Here is a 17802-nt window from a genome sequence, read left to right on the forward strand (position 1 = left end):
TTGTGCTCCAAATACTCACGAGGCTTTTACCCCACAGGACTAGATCTGTCTGCCTGAAATAAAACTCCTTTAATTTGTGTAGAGCAGATACTAGACTGCCACCATCTACTATTTATTTTTAGGAATCTTATTGTACCACAGTGTTTGTATTTATATAAAGTTGTAGCCATTCTAATGACTCAAGTTTCCTACTAAAATTCTTTTCTTCAGACATCATCATTCTTGTCTCTTTGCACAGTTGAAAATTATGCCAAAATAGTTACGTGATTGAATCTAAAAATACCATGCTTTTCTTTTGACAGTTTCCATCTCTGTGTAATCAATATTATAAATTAATCACTTTCATATGTGAGATATTCCCTGAGAAGATTCCACAACTTCCAGAGGACCTCTTTAAGAGCCTAATGTACTCACTGGAGTTAGGGATGTCATCGTATCCTTTATAGCACTTGGGAATGTTTTTTTAAAAAAAATCTAAGTTGCTTTTATAAGGACCTGTTAAAAATATCTTTTTTTTTCCTTTTTATATCAATATCTTCATGTATAATTATATATCAGTAATTGACTCTGCTCTCTGGGGATTGAGATTTTTTACTGTGTCCACTGAGATTCCAGCGTTAGCTGATTTGCCCTCTGACTTGTGGTGCTTGGGTGCAGCCTTTAAGTAGCTTAGCATGTAAGTTTTTTCTGGCAGCCATTCCTGCCTCCTCCATTACTTCATTTCAGAGTGTGTAACTTCATAAGCCTTCAGCTGGTATCCCAAAGCCATCCTGAATTAGTCTTCAGCTGGTAATACAAAACATTGTTGCTGTTCTACTGGGCTGGCTCCAGAGCATTTCCTGTCAGGGTGCCAATGGGCTCTCCCTCTCATAATGGGAGTACCATGTTCACTAATCTGTGGCACGTGTCAGAAACAGATGAGCTTGACCATAAGGGACTCTTTCTGAAAATGTTATGTCAGAGAGGGTTATGTTACCTTAGGGCATGTAGCTAAGAAAAAAAAGTAATGAAGTTGGAATCCTTTCCCTCCCTTTTCCTAGCATTTTTTAAATTTGATTTTTTAATTAGCAACTTTGTAGTGAAAAGAAGCCTTGAAACATACAAGCACTTGAGATATTTTCAGTGTCACAGCTGGGTAGGTTGACCACCATTTAATTAAAATTTGACTTCAATTCTTTAACACCCATTATCAGAATGAGCTCAGAGGTTTGCCAGCTCTGTCTGGAAGCTGTAACACCATTAGCAGAACAGTGTGCAAAAGCACAAGAAACAGATTCAACTCTTTTTCTAGCAACAAGGCACTTTCTTAAGGTAAGGCATCTATGTTTCTTGTTACTTTGGTTTTTTGCATAAAAGTAGCATCCAGAGGCCAAACAGTGATCATATCCAGATTAATCAGGATAATACATATAGTAAGAAACAGCCTGTTACCTAAAAAAAAAAAGCGTCAGTTTAAGAAGAAAGAGGGCATGAAGAACTGAAGGTACCAGACTAGAGTCTAGACAAAAGAGGATGGAGGTGTAGAGGGAATGAATCTATTATTGCCAGTAAACAAAAGACCTGAGCCTCTCAGAATGGAATTTTTATATCCATGTTCTGCACTTGAGATTGACAGTTTTAGCAGTTCCTGGTGAAGCTGTGAACAGAAGACTTCCAGAATTCTGTGAACTGGAGGCTGGGTAGAGTACTAAAAGAAGAGGCATGGAAAAGAGCATAGCTGGGAACTAGAAAAGAAATGCTGTCATTTATTCAGTGTATCTTAATTCAGTGTCACGTTCAGTACTTTACTTTTAGGACCATCCACTTTAATGAATTTTGGAGTGACCTGGTAGCAACTAGGTTCCTACTAAGTGGCAACAAAGTAATTGGGAAATCTGTGTGCTTGTCTTCTGATTTTGTATAGGTTTCAGTTTTACTTAAGACATCTTTTCTTACCAAACTGACTGGGATTTCTGAGGATTGCTCATTAAATGCTTTCATCAGACAAGCTGAGAGAATTAAAAACTTGCATAATTTTGTCTTTATGTATAAAGTTAGCATAGTTTCATTCCTTATTTCTGAGTTTCCACTTAAAATTATAATAATCCTCTTTACTAATTTGTTCCCTGTTTGACTTTCTGTGAGCTATAGGAGCCCCCAAAACTTGAGGAAAAGTTCTGTATTTTATTCTGGAAGAGCAAAGCCTTTTTTCATTATTTCTCTGGTATATCTGAAGCTTTTGGAGAAAAATACAAGTGATGTCATGTTTCTCTGAAGAACAGTTGATAAAAATCAACAACAGGTTCCAGTGCTTTGAGATGTGAATTTGTGCTGTTAAGCTGAGACTTAGCTTCTAAAGTTCTGGTACCTAAATCCAAAAATAAAAAATGGAGGCAACAAAGCAAATAGCAACCTTGGATGTTTGTAATAAATGTTATCAGAAGTGAAAATGAGCTTCAGCAGCAAATGTTGATAAAGTGGAAAATTAAGTTTACACTTACAAAACTACTTCTGTTTTGCAATTTCAGATGGTTTTTGATATGCTGGTACTTCAGAAGCACAATACAGAAATGACAACTGCAGCAGGTGAAGCATTCTACACATTAGTGTGTTTGCATCAGGTATGGTATTCAGACACACCCTGAAAAAAAGTCATTTGTTAAAGGAGAGTGGTTATTACTTGTGCACTTGATAAATCATGGAATCATTTGAGTTAAAAGAGGGCATCCTCAGGAGATCTGCCTGTTTCTGCTGCAGGTCTTTGTCCTGCTGAGTTTCATCATTCTCTGAGAGCTCACTGCTCCAGCCTGAGTGTCTTTAAATGTCAGTCCTGCGCTTGAATGCACTGGCTGCACTTGCCAGTTTGATTTCATCCCCAGACTTGAGAAAAGTGTATTTCCCCTCCTCCTCCAGGTCACTGACTAAAATATTTAACAGGACAAGGTCCAGATGAGAGTTTTTACCCATTAAGACAGTAAAATCCTAGCTTGGTTGCAGGGGTGCAGTACACAGCTGCTGAAGACCTGCTTACTTTAGGTATCCTCTGCACTTGTCTTAGCATAGATGTAAGTCATTTTGTCTGAGAAGACAGGTTGGTAAAGCATGATTTTACCCTGGGTAAATCCACACTAGATGTTCTCAGAATCACAGAATATGCTGGGTTGGAAGAGACCCATGAGGGTCATCGAGTCCAACTCGTCACCCTGCACAGGACCATCTCCAAGAATCACACCATGTGCCTGAGTGCATTGTCCAAACACTTCTTGAACTCTGTCAGGCTGCTGCTGTGACCACTCCCTGGGGAGCCTGTTCCAGTGCCCAGCCACCCGCTGGGTGAAGAACCTTTTCCTCATACCCAACATAAACTTCCCCTGACACAACTTCAGGCCATTTCCTTGGGTCCTTTGACTTTCACATGCCCAGAAATAACTTCAAGGAGTCCTTGCTTCATGATTTTCCTAGTCATTTGAAGATGATAGAGAGCAGCCGGTAATGAATGACGTGAGCCAGCTTTCTGATCCCTTGGATAGATTCTGTCAGGTCTTATGAGCTTGCATGCATCAAGATTTCTCAAGATCCCTGGGTTGATCCTCTTTACTATGCATAGTTCATCTCCTCCTTGGACTCTATCTCTAGTCACAAAGGTCTGGAAAAACCTGTCAGTGAAGACCAAGGCAAAAGAAAGCACTGATTATTTCAGCCTTACCTCTTGTCTACTATCATTAAATCATCTATTCTGTTCAGCAGTAGAACACATATTTTTCCTGTTCCTTCTTTTACTCTAAAAGTACTGGTATAAGCTGCTTTTGTTGTCTTTGATGTCCTTTGCTAAATTCAGCTTTAGCTGAACTTCATTTTTCTGTCATTGTTCTTGCCCAGACAGTATTTCTGCTTTCCTCCTTTCTAGCTCATCCTGCTTCTGTTACCTGCATGTGTTGCCCTTGTGCTGGAGTTCAGTCATTAAGTCCCTGCTTAGCTGAATCAGTGTCCTTATTGTTTTCCTCTGTAGCCATTCTTGTGCTTGGAAGAGGTTGTCCTTAGGACCTGTCAGCTCTCTTGAGCTCTTTTTGTCTTCAGAGCTCACCCCCACAGGATCTCACCCACCAGTCTTGAAGAAGGTGACATTTGCTCTCATGAGGTCCAGGTCCTGTACTTGGCTGCCCTCTTTCCTCACTTTCCTGGGAATCGTTAACTCCACTATTTAATGATAACTGAAAGGCTGGCATTAATTACCACATCCATGACCAGCTCTTAGTAGCTGTGAATAGCAGACACAAAGTCACACCCCTGGGTAGCCCATCTGGTATGTGAGCAAATGTCAGGGAGATAATCTCTTGTAAGTCTGATCTGGAAACTTCATCAAGTTGCTTTAAGATGACTGAAAGCCCTGTTCTGGGGATTTGTAACAAGATCTCACCCCAAAAGTTGTCATCTTTACTGCTTCTCCTCTGTTCATGATTCCTAAGCACTCAACTAGATTGCTGCCCAGTCTGTAGAAAACCATCTTTCATTTGAGCTGCCTTTTCACAGAAGTGTCAATCTTCTGTCATCTTCTGTCCTGAAGAGCTCTAACAAGCTTCCGCCTGTCCCTTGGAACACTCCAGTCATGCCACCTGTCCTGTCAGGATCTCTAGCTGGTCAGAGTGACCCCGAGAAAAGTTCGAAAGTCTCTTTTCCCAGCCCGGCGCTTGAAGAAGGAGTCAGGGCTCTTCATTTCTCGGTCTCAAGGTTGTTTATTTTATCTTATCTATAAAAAATTTTCTCCTGCCCTGCCAAGGTCAGCTCAGCAAGACAGTTCCAGGCACTCTCCCCCCGCTCCCAAGGCTGCATCGTCTTTTGTACTACAAATTACGTATATCATATTTACTTTTACCTTCCAATACCTATCACCCATGTTAGACAGTGCACCTCTATTCTAAACCAATCCCCAAGTGCCAACATCACAGCAGAAGATGGAGGCCAAGAAGAAGAAGGAGAAAGGCTGGACACACCCAGTTCCCTCCATCTTGCCTCCTGAACCCCCATACCAAAAAACCCAAAATCTTCTTTTCCAGCCCGTGATAATTTCACTATTATTCTACCTAAACTGTTGTGGCTTGCTGATCTTCATATAAGGTTGGTAATTTGCTCCATGGGTCATAATCAAAACCACAGGTGTCTTGGGCTCCGTGACAGGGTCTCTGAGACCCCTAGCAGGGGTCCTGGTGTCCTGGACAGCCAGAGGTGTCTCCTGGGTCCTGACACTGTCCCACCACATATCAGTGCCTGCAGTAATGTTGCAGCTAACATTTCACCTGCACGTGAAGCTCTAGCTTCTTCTGTTTCCAAAGTTGAACACAGTTCTACACAGGCATTTCAGACTGGCCTCCTTTCAGCCTGTTTCATCCTTTGAGGAGCACTTTTAAACCCATCACATTTGTGTTCTTAAATCTCTCAGTCTCTGTCTCTTTATTCATCTGCAAGTTGTTACCACCATCCCTCAGCAAGCCCCTGAAAGCCCTTCCTGCTGGCTTGGCAAGCCTTTGGCAAAGACATTGCTAAGCCACTTTGTCCTATGGATCCTTGCTCTTGTTAGCAGCCCTTAACCCTCAAAGAGGGACTCATGAACATGTAAAAGAAAAGGACCCTGTGATACCACCCACAGGTGGCAAATTCTTGTTGTGTCTACCCTGACCCAACCCTTCATGGGTAGAATGGAGGGAACTGCCGTTCTGACTCCTGTGTCCTTCACATGTGCTCCCAGAGCTCAGTCCCTTTGGATTTGCTTCAGGTGTTTCTTTGTCTTTTGTTTCTGTCTAAATAAGCATGAGAATAAGTAGGACACTCTTAGAAAGGAATCTAAGCTCTCTGTCCCAGGGAAGGAACCCTAGAAAGTGGAGAACCTGTGGGAGGAGATGGTTGGCATGGAATATGGGACAGGCATCAAGAAAAAACAGTCCAGTCTGCAGGAATAAGCCTATGCTAAGGAAGAGCCAGAAGGCTCTTTGCCTTAAAATTCTCATCTTACTCTGCACTGCAAAGCATTGTGCCTTGCTTTGAAGACTTCTTTAGCCTTAGAAAATACTCACCCTGGTCGAAGGATTTTATCTGGTTTAGAGGTAGGTGAAAGGCTGTGATGACAGGTGAAGAGGTACTGAGGGTTTTCGGTCACAGCCTTTATTCTGGATCATGTTCTGATGAGAGAAGTTGTATATATTGTATCTCTCTCTTTTTCTTTTTTTTTTTTAATGTTTGTTTAACAGGCTGAATATTCAGAGTTAGTTGAAACATTGCTATCAACTCAACAAGATCCAGTAATTTACCAGCGGTTAGCAGATGCCTTCAACAAGCTTACTGCAAGCAGCACTCCTCCTACACTGGACCGTAAGCAGAAGATGGCCTTCTTAAAGAGTTTAGAAGAATTCATGGCAAATGTTGGTGGACTTCTCTGTGTAAAATAAACAACAAAACTCTATGCCTAATTTAGACCCTTTCTGCAAAATGCACTGAGAAATGCTGAATGCTGACTAAATCTTGTACCTGTCTCTGGGTTCTTTGCAGCCATCTCAGATTCTAGAGAGCCTGGAAGTTTGAACATAACACCACGGAATAGGAGAGGTCAACTTTGAATCAGCTTCTGCTATTATGTGTTAGCTGCAATCTGTCATACTTGGGTGTGGAAGAGAATGAACAGAAAATCTGAATTGAGTTTTTTTCCATTTATGTGCAAACAGATATGGGCACAATGAAATAAATGCAGTGCCTTTCCCCCTGCACTGGTTTAAAATATGAGTGGTCATGTAAACATACAGATTTCTTTTCTACCCAAAATCATGTTAGAGTGTGAAGCAGATACATATAAAGCTCTAAACAGTTTAGCTGATTTTAAGCTTTATTTTTCCTCTCTTAAAGTTTAAGTTTGTGTTCCAATGGGGAAGAAAAACCAAATGGTATTTTAACTTGTGTTTAGTTCTGTTTTTCTACATCAACCTGACATTGCAGGTTTAATGTAATGCAGGTTTTTACATTATGTTCTGCTGCCTAAAGTTCAGGGAAAAAAAAAGGTGTATATTTTTGTTCCCCGAAAATGAACTTTAGGAACTGTAGCCATTTCATTGCCTTAATTTAAAGGAAAAAAAAAAGAAGGTCATATACTTTAGGTAAGAACTTTAAGGCAAGATTTGACTCTTGAGAGTTCGTTTAGGATGTTGGCACTGAGCTGCTGTGCACCTGTTGCAGCCCTTCATGTTAACGTGTTGTTTTGGAACGAGTGTCTAATGCAAGGTTCATGTGTAGTTTTACTTTCAGTATCTGTCTTGATTCTCACCTGGGTTGCACGCAACTGCAATGTGTTTCTACACTGAACTGTTTGCTTAAGCAATAACAACCCAAAAGGTGTGAATTACTGGCAAACTTTGTAAAGTCGGGCATTAGCTAAAACAATTATGCTAGCACAGGGCCATCAAACCCTTTTACTCAAGCATGTCTGTTTGACTCCAGTGGGGAAGGGTAATTGGGAGGTCTCTGCTGTAGGAGATTTTTGGTTTTTGCTGAATCTAGTCCCACTTCTGCAGAGCTCTCCCAGCTGCTCTGCTCTTGCTTGGTTTTTTATATCAGCACTTTAGCTTTTATCATAGCAGAATATAGTGCCCTGAGTATATAGAACCAACAAGGGAGAGCAGCACATGAATATGAAAGCAAGGCCTGCTTTGTCTCCTCTCATGAGCCAGAGGAAACTGAAGCAAACACAAATGCTGCATGTCTAGTAAAATTATTTTTGTGGAAATACACAGAGGCAGAAGTGGGCCCTTCTGTTTAAGATCTCTGCTAGATTATGCTGTTAAATATTTCCCATGTGTTTTTACAGTTTATATAAAAAGTCTGGTATACACTTTTATATGGCTACATATAGCTTCATGTTTGCAATTCTGTGCCATTCTTCAGCTATTCATCTCAAAATTAGTCACAACAGCCAGAATCTCACAACAGACACAAATCTCTAATACTGTGCTATAAGTGATCTAAGGTTTGTTGGGTTTTTTGTTTGTTTGATTGGGGTTTTTTTGGTTTTTGGCAGTGTTTGTTTTGTTTTTTCGGTTTTTTTGGGGGGTGGTGGGGTTTTTTTGGTAAGTTAAATCTGTAAGTGTTGCAAGCATGGATCCACAAGGCCAAAAATGCCATCTCTTTATTATACTTTTCTCTTTTAATTTATGTGAAAACTGGGCAAGGGCAGATTTACACATTACAAAGTGACCATAAAACTTCTTAGTTAATAGTGTACCTTCCCAGATAGTATTTTATTTCTAAGATAACTTGCATAGTATTTTAGAACAGGAGAACTGCTCTCAAATTTTTCTTTAAACTCTAGTGCTTTTCTTTAAAAGATTTCTTGACTGTGCCCTTGCACAAAATACAATGATCCTGGCAGATCATTCTGTTTCAAACTGTTGTGATGGATGAGTTTTTATTTTTAAATTGGGGTTTGCTGTTTTTGAAACTGCTTTTGGGGTTTTTCTGAGTTTGTACATTCGATGGGGCAGAAGTTCTAAAACCTCATTTTTTTCAGATGAAGGGCACTGAAGCCTGGGAACATCAGCAGCAGTAGGAGCTGCTGGTTTGTTATGATGTGCCTGATGTCAGGTATCTAAACTGAAGTCTTCAAAGAGATCATAGCAAATATTCCATGTTTTGGGTCTGACTGAGGAACTGATACACTCAGTCATCCTTTCTTTTATAACTAGCTCTGTGACTATAGTTTTATTAATCCTAAAACTAGCTCACTATTTAAAAATATTTATTAACTTTAAAGGCTTGAAATCTCTTGCATATTGTGATGAATGGGAGCACAAATTGAGTTTGTATTCTGGGCAAAGTACTGTACATACCCATTATTTTTCTTTTCAAGCCCATTGTGTTGTAACAAGCAGAAACACACAGCATTTTTGAGTATCAAGACTTTTAGCTAAAGTTTGAACACCCACTTTCAAAGACTAGTTTTAAAGGTGGTTTAAAAATTTCCTTTGCCCTTTGTTTAAAAATAATATAATATGTTAAAGGAAAACTGTCCTAATAAGGGTTTGGGGTTTTTTTGTAATTTCTTGCTTTATGTTACACTTGCCTGTTTTTAAATTTTCCTTTCATTCTCATATATTTAACAGAGATCTGTCCATGCCATTTTATGTTTCTTTTTCTTTTTAATGCTAAGATGTCTCTGCTTAGTGACATCCATGAAATGGTTGCAAAGGCTTCTGGAAATAAGTCCTGTTCATTCATACTCCTCCTGGTGACTGCTTCTACCTGAGCTGTTTGACTTCTGTATCCCTTCTGTACCAAAAAAAATGGAAAAAAAGAATTTTCTGTGATCATCTACACATCCAGTTGCTGTAAATCATGGTGTGCAAGCACACTGATGTCCACAGGAAAGACTCAGACTGTCTGTAGTGAACACTGAGAGATGACTCGACATAAGTGTTCTGAAAGTTCCATAACATCATTGCATTAATTTTCCATTCACTGTGGAGAGTGAATAATGGTTCTAAAAATGCACCTGTTTTTTGAAGGAAGAAAAAAGGCAATTCAAACCAAGTTATGAATGCTGCATGATATAATTGTAACAAATATATTTGTCTAGACTTTTCTTGCTGAAACAGATTATTGGACCAGTGTTTTCATTCTGAGACTGGCTTCTTTTCCATTTTGCCAGCTCCTTCCCCACTGTAATAGTTAGTTCTAATGCTGGCATAATAATTTTGTTCAACCTATAGTTTTGAACACTGACAAGCATCAAGCTCAATCATAAGATTGAAGACCTTGTTGAAAGCACAGATACACAGGTACAGGGAGAAGGGGACTGGATGCATGAAGCTTCACTTTCATGTGCATTTATGCCTTAATTAGCTTCACTGAATTGCCACCAGAATCTGCTACTTTTTGCCCAGAGGTTTGTGTTTCACCATTTAATGGTAAAGGGCTCACCTTTTTTCTCAGGAATGAGAAACTTGTTTTCTCAGCATGTCCAAATCCTACTAGTTGAAAGAGAGGGGTTTGAATTGGAGTCATCGCTTTCATAGTGAGAAGAGCTCACTAAAGCCCCAGTGTTTACCTGGGCAAATCTCTTTATATCTAAGCCATGTAGTTCTAGAAAATAAGCTTGTTCAGAGCAGTCACTTGTCCATTTAAAATCTAGTTCTTTAAAAGGGAAAGCAAATTCTAATTTGTGGTCGGTAAAACTATTAAAAAATACAAATTTGCAGCATTTTGCTTGTAAAACACTTCAAGTAATTTCAGGTTTGGTTAAGTGATTACATAAGAAGGGGTGGGGTTTTTTATGGAAGTAGCTTGATGAATATAAGCGCAGGAGTAGGAGCCAGGCTCCTCTAATTTTGTAATGTTTATCCACAGGATCCTCTGTGGCTATTGGCAAGTCACTAGAACTGTGTTATTGTTAAAATAGCATTAACACCTACCTACCTCACAGGGATGTTGTGAGGATTAGCTTATGCCTATAAAATGCATTGAGGATCTGAGATGCTATGTAAATATTATATACTTTAATTTAGTTTTGTGAGGTGTAAGATTTACTGTAATGAAAACAAGATTTTCATAATGGTAAAGCCCAGTAGAGGCAGCAGTGGTGCAGTATTCCCAGGACTGATCTACTGCAGTACAGTAATGCTTGCTGTAAAATTGTCATTATTTCAATTACAGCCAATTGAAATGGCAGCTTCTTCTGATATAAGGTGAGATTCCCCACCAGTGTGCCTCAGTTCTGATCTTCAAAGAGGACAGTTATTGGTTATTCAGGCTTTGGTGCCTCTCCTTGTGACAAGTGCTGCTTGTGGTGATAGGGGTTTTGTTTGGTTTACTTTTGGTTTTCTTTACATTTTTCTGCAATGAACAAATACCACACGTTTCTCCCATGTCTTTTCCAGTCACTAAATATAACCAAAGCCTAATGATAACAATTAAAATTTAAAGAGCCAGCCCTGCTCCCCTGCCCCCCATAAATTTGCATTTGAGTAGCTTGTGCTCTGTTTTCAGAAAATTAGATTAAGGTTTTCTATCACTGATCATGAAGCAAATCATGAAGTGTGTTTTGCTCTAGAACCTCAAACTCTCAGCTATCTTATTTCAGTATGAGATTTCTTGGGGCCCTAGAAACTGAGAAGATACCTCTGCTTTCCCTTCTCTTCAGTGAATTAAAATTGATTCTGATTTTTCATTTCTTCCCATTCCTTACCCTGCTCTTCCTGTCCTTTGAAGCTGTTCTTAAGCAGATTTGGAAGGCCCTTCCAACCTCAGAGGAAGATACTGCTACCCATGTAATTTTCTAGTCCGTTACAGCTTGATACTTGAAATTGATAAAAACCTCTCTAATAGTATTCACCACACATTTCAATCTCCCATTAAACCATTCTGGAATTTTCAATTAGGAAAAAAACCCCTATATTATTTGTTCTCTTTATGCAAAATAAGAAACCTCCATGCAGTGAACATGCAGTTTTAAGGCAATAAATGCTAGTACTGCTGTTGGTCAAGTGTGTAAATATTTTAAATGTGTCATTCAATACTGTGTTGAGTTTATATATTAAAAGCACAGGGATTGAAGTGCTAGTTGATTTCAAGTATTGTTTTGTCTGTACAGTTGAAGATATGAAGCTGCATAGAAGTATTTCACATTTTATTGCAATAAGATTTGGGAAATGGCTGTATAATCAAGCCTTATCATGACTGAATTTTCAATTTTGAAATGATCACTTTGTGTATTTTTAAGATCCATAAGCAGGAAGAGGATAAAATTGTTTTCCACTAAAGACTTTTTTATTTTGTTTTGGCCACGTGTGATTTGTGTGTGTTCTTGTTTAATATTTTTCTAAAATCTCACCTGTGTTGAATCCCTGAAAAAGCATTTGTTATACTTCCTTACAGTGGAAACATAAATAGCAACATTATGAAACCTTAGGCTACACCTTTTGCTCTTTGGCCACAGTGAATGCACAGTAATTAGGTTAAAAGTTGGTGGAGTAACTTTAATTTACATCAGCACTTACAGCATGAGTTTGTCCATCAACAGAAAAAAGTGTGATTAGGGATGCCATAGCAGTATCTCACACTGGACTGCAATTACCAGAAATAACTGTGAATATATAATCAGATTAATCTTTTCCCCCATCTTCCAAAAGAAGTTTTAACAGTGATTTTTCTGGTCACTATTATTGGTGGCATTTGTCTACTCAAAAGGAATACTGATTTCTGGGTCTTTAATTTGTGTGTGTGTGTGTGTGTGCGTGTGTGTGTGTGTTAAATCTAAACAGTTTTTATGATGGTATCTGGCACAGAAATGTTCTCCAAGCTCATAATCTGTTCCTATGTAAGGAACTTCTAACAACAGCATGTTACTTCATGGATATCAGAAAAGTTCAGTTACAGGCAGCAGTTCCTAATGTGCTATAATGCAATTACATTTAAATAAACTACAGCTATTTTCTAGTGTCCCCCTCTTACTTCCATGCACTCACATCATTTAGATAAGGAAAAAAGAAAGCTTCACAAATCCTGAAAGTAAAACTACGCAACAACTGTGGTAGTGACAGCTTGCTATATATCTTGGCTGTATGTATCACTAGAATTTTACTGGTTTCAAAAGTAAGATTATGCAGTTATATATTTATATTAGCATGGTTTTGTTCAGTGAATATTTTGGAGAGGGACAGAAACATTTAAGGTAATTTTGAGGAAATTCCTGAATGCAATTGGTAAGACTAACAGCAGCATATCCAAGAGCCTTTCATGTAGAAAATGGAACTATTCTGCTTTACCTTAAATATGAGTTCTGGAATAAACTTGAATGATTTGGGTACAAAGCCTTTATTCACACTTGTTTGTCTAAGTATACACAAACCCCATCAATTTTTCCTTTTTGAAACTTACATTGGCTTCAGTTGTGAGTGATGGAGTTGGTGGTGGATATTTTTGCTCAGTGATTTGCCATGTCTTACAAGCAGAAAAGTACAAAAGCGCAACCCTCCAAGTGGAATTTGTCTGGACAGCCAACCAAGGAGCAGGTTGTACGTGAACTAGAAGAGGGAAGGAGAATGAGAAGAAAGTGATAACTTTGCAATCTTATCCAGAGAAAGAAAACCAGATCAATCTGAAAGTGTAATTGCATAATGTTTAACATGACATCTTGAAAGGGATTTGTAAAAGCCTGCCATTTTATTTTTGAATTATGAAATGAAATGTGATACTATCCTTGTAAGTTTTGTTAATTAAATAATAAATCCCTCTTTATTTTGGAAAGCATTCCAGACAAATCTATATATCCAAAGAGAACAAAGAAGCTACCCACTGTGAGGGATACATAATTCATTACTAGTTTTTCTGCTGCCTATGTTTGAATCTTGTGGAACAGCTGTTTTCACTTTAACATCTATTAGATGGTATCGGATTTGATTTTCCTGACATGCTGTTGCCTTTACAAGTTAGAGTAAAGCAAAGCTGTGGGTGTGATGTACTTCCCTTTTTCTTCCTTTCTCTGTCTGGCCTACTGTTAGTGGTTGTAAAGACAAATACGTTTGATTTGCTTTAAGTTACTGTTTTGGATGCTGCAGTTTAGGTTTGTGGCATATTCAAACTGCTTCCCATCTCTGTGTTCGGTGTTCCCTGAATGAAAGTCATTGCTAGACTCCAACACAAGTATTGATTTGAAAGCTTCACTGGTAACTTGCTTTAATAAGCTGTCAGGACATTTGCTTTAGGTTTGGAACTGCACCAATACTACTAGTGGTCTTTTGTTCATTGAAATGATTGTTGTAACTCACAAAAAAAAACAAACCCCAAAGCCAAAAGCCCACCACCACACTGTGGAATCTCTAGGAAGATCACTGATGTCCTCACAAGATCAACACTACTTTGGGGAAGGCTTATATTCTTCTGCCACTTTAAGGAAAGACTGTTCTTCTGAAGTACTTTTTGCCTGCTTTTAGGCTGTTATGCACTTTCATGATTTCTTAACAAACTACTGTTAAAATGTACTGTAAACATGGATTTTGATAAGCGCACATGTATTTAAACAATTCACTCAGCCTCAGGAAAGCTGGAAAAATTGGATACCTGTTTTGTATCTTGGTTAAAATGTTTGTTACCTGCATCTCTTAAGATGGCCAGATAATGTCTAGATCCTGCAAGTGTAACTATTTAAGATACCAGTATAATCTGTAAAAGGAGGACAGTGTAATTTTGCTTTAGGGACAGAGAAAAGGGTGTCCTTCTCTTATTTTTCTTAGAGGTATATATATAGTCGGAATTGGAGTTTCAAAAGCAGAAGACAGTAATAAACCCCATTTACTGTTCAGGAAAAAAAATGTTTTCTTTCATAACACTATCTGATTTCTATTTTCTTCCTTCTCCTTAAAGAGCGTGTGTGAAATAAGTGCAGAGGTATGTGTAGGAAAAACTGTAAAAGCTGCTGCTGTACATGTTTGCTACTTGACTGCATTTTCTGTTCCACTTTAATTTTACTGGTTTTGCTAAATATATTTTATATATTTTCCTTCCTGCTTCTTGTGATGGCAGAGTGATTACATCTGTGGGGGGGGGAAAGCAAAAACAACCATGACAAGACTTTGGGGCCAGACAATGCCATGATGCTTGGATGCTATCATGCATCTCAGGACATTTTTAGAGAGAACTGTGTAAATCAGAAGCCTTGGTAAAATCTGTGGGGATGTGAAAATAGATACTGGTAATTCTGTTGAAGGGTTGGGTGGGTTTTGGTTTTTTTTCCAAATACTTGTAAAGTCTGTTTGAAATGCCAATACCACTAGGTGGTATTAAGTGACTAATGGTCACTTATGTAGAGCGTTTTTTGTCTGAAAGCTGTGGCCCTCTGTGGATCCTGAATTACTTCCAAGGAATGCACAAAGCCTGACAAAATAGAAAGAAGTCACAGGGATCCTGTATCATTGTCATGTTTTTTAAGATTTCTGTCTCCATAAAGAAAGAGTTGGGACTCCATGAACTACTTAAAGATGAAAGCTTACTTCTGTACTTGAATTCATAGAGTGACTGCAAGCTTTGAAGAGGCTGACTGGCAGTCTGTCCTTCCATTGTGCCAAAGGGTCTTGGGAAGCTGTGGTGCACCTGGCCCACACAGGTACCCCATGGGGCCCCAACACACATTTGATTCTCCATCTGTAGGGGGAATAGCTTGGGAGTGAAAGTAAATGTGCAGCGAGCTTTGCTTAGAAAGAGGAGGTGTTGCAGGTTGTTTTCTAAGCAGAATATTTTCACTTTGCTGTTTTCCATCATCATTAATAACTAGAAATTATCCTGGTATGGTTGTAAAGCATTCGCTGCCTTCCAAATCATTGTGCAGTTGGTTTGCCAGCCCTAAACATGTTGAGGGTTTTTTTTTTGTATGGGTTTTTGGGCTTTTTTCTAAAAAAATTAATAGAAGTTTTTTTAGACTTAATGGCAAACAGGAAAGATTCTACAAGTAGAATTTAATAATCTATTTTCATATTAATTAAACCTGATTATACTTTTTCATGTGGCTGCAAGTTGTGCTACAGTGAGAACAAAACTAGAATTTCATTAGTAGAGAAAAAATGCAACAGAGTAAAAATAAAAACTCAAATCCCAAAACAGAAATGCCTTGTGAGTAACAAGTTGCTATTGCTTTCCAGGCTAGAACTGTGTTTTTAAACACTGTTTCTGATCCAGCAATTGCATTAGTGAAGAGGCAGTGATCTATGTCATCAAGTTTGTCTTAAGGACACCAGTATCACTGCTGTGTGACATGGGTCTGTCAGTGAAAGGACAGGGGAGATAGCCTAACTGGAAATACTTATCTGCAAAAAATATTAGGGAACAATAAAACCCAATTATTAATAAGAAATTTCTTTCAAGATGCACTTTACAGGTATTCCTGTGTTTGTGTTTCATTCGTCCTCACATCCCAAAGAAATTGCAGCCAGAAATAACCTGTTTTTATTCCTTCCTACAGGGTCACTTGAGCTCCTTTGGAGCTTTGCTTCTAGAACTGTCTTGTAACAGGATTCAAGCAAGGACTGTGTTTGCTGCCAAGTAGTATCTGATATCATAACCTAAATAATGTCACCCTGGCAGCCCACCCCCAAGCCCCCAGACAGCCATGTGCCCTTATGTGATCTGTCTAACCTTTCTGGTGAGGAGGGATTGCTTGCCAAGGGGCAGTCTGCTGCTCTGGGAAATCTGGACTGAGAGTGTGTGTCATCCCTGTCTCATTTCTACTTTCATTATCAGCCCTGTGCAGAATGTTTTTCATGTAAAATACCTTACAAACATGCATGAAATAGGAAAATTACTGAAGTGTCACTTCACTGTAGTACCTAAACCACATTTCTTGCTGCACTCAGTAATGCTACACAGGTATCAATATCAAGACTTGTCATTTTCCACAATGCAGGGAAAAGGGGTTGGTTTGTTTGTTTTAAATTACAGCAGTGGTGGTAGCATGAATAGATATGGCTGCCCTCCATATGTGATAGTCTTCTGTGCTGGGATGAAGACTTTTTTTGGCAAGAACTTTCAAAGACAAAGTGGGTAATGCACTGAATGCCAGATCCACACTGCAAATAAGTCTTTTAAACCAAATGAAAATGCCCACAGTTCTCTACTGTCATTAAAAGCCTTGTTTCCACATGAGAGAGATTAAAAATATGGAGATCTGAAGGAAAAATTGGCCAATTTTCTTGCCACCATATCCTGTGGTGGCAAGAAAATTTGATTCTCTGCTGCTTATGTAAGCTGTGCTGCAAAAATATTTTATCATTAATTTAGTATTTCTGTCTTCCAAAGCAGTAGTTCTGCTCTGTTCATTAGTGCCCAGTGCTGAGCCTGTGACTTTCTGTTCAGCCACAGTGAAATGTTGTGGCAGACAAAGACTGAACAGGTAAAACAGCAGTTTCTTACTCAGCTCACTGCTGATATTCTGGCTCTGGAGAACATGAGGACAGTCTGCTGTTGGGTTAAATAATCTGATGGGCAACCTCCTATGGGTTGGATTCTAGGAGAGTCATTGAGTGACAGAGACAACACCATGTACATGACTTTTACAAACATCAGGCTTTATAAAGAAAGTGAGAAAAATGGGTGAGCTTTTTGTCTCGGGACAGTGAGATCATGAGAGATGCCAGACAAGCATGTCGTGCCTACCCATGAGAGATGCCAGACAAGCATGTTGTGCCTACACATGAGAAACAGGAAAATGGGAAGTTTTTATGACCAAAGGGAAAGATATAGTGAATTAAATTTTTCCCCTCTGCTTTAATGAGATCCCACCTGGAATATTGCTTCCAGCTCTGGGGTCCCCAGCACAAGGACATTGCCCCGTTGGAGCAAGTCCCAGGGAGGGACACCAGGATGATTAGAGGCAGGGAACACCTCTCACATGAGGGAAGGTTAAGAGAATTGTCAGCCTGGAAAAGAGAAGGATTTGGGGTGACCTAACTGTGGTCTTTCAGAACCTCTAGGGAGCCTACAAAAAACAATTGAGAGAAACTTTTTGCATGGGTATATAGTAACAGGACAAGTGGGAATGACCTCAAATTGATAGCAAGTATGTTTAGATGAGATATTAGAAAGAAATTCTTTACTGTGACAGTGGTGAGGCGCTGGAGCAGGTTGCCCAGAGAATCTGTGGATCATCCCTGGAAGTGTTCAAAGCCAGGCTGGATGGGACTTGCAGCAACCTGGGATGGTGGAAGGTGTTCCTGCCCATGGCAGTGGGGTTGAAACTACATGGTATTGAATGTCCCTTGCAACCCAAACCATTCTATGATTTTATGAAGTTAAACAAGGAAG

The 17802-nt window shown here is 39.1% G+C and overlaps 1 protein-coding gene across 1 annotated transcript in view; it reads left to right on the forward strand.

The window, feature by feature from the left end:
* XPO4 (exportin 4) overlaps window positions 1-7103 on the forward strand; it is a 52316-nt gene extending 45213 nt beyond the window's left edge. The window contains exons 19-22 of the mRNA XM_005417690.2: window positions 303-433; window positions 1194-1311; window positions 2508-2600; window positions 6222-7103. Coding sequence (XP_005417747.1) covers window positions 303-433; window positions 1194-1311; window positions 2508-2600; window positions 6222-6419 — 540 coding nt within the window. The 3' untranslated portion in view covers window positions 6420-7103. The remainder of the gene's footprint in view (window positions 1-302; window positions 434-1193; window positions 1312-2507; window positions 2601-6221) is intronic.
* Window positions 7104-17802: the final 10699 nt, after the last annotated feature.

Source organism: Geospiza fortis, unplaced genomic scaffold (assembly GCF_000277835.1).
Source record: "Geospiza fortis unplaced genomic scaffold, GeoFor_1.0 scaffold16, whole genome shotgun sequence".
Taxonomy (NCBI): Eukaryota; Metazoa; Chordata; class Aves; order Passeriformes; family Thraupidae; genus Geospiza; species Geospiza fortis.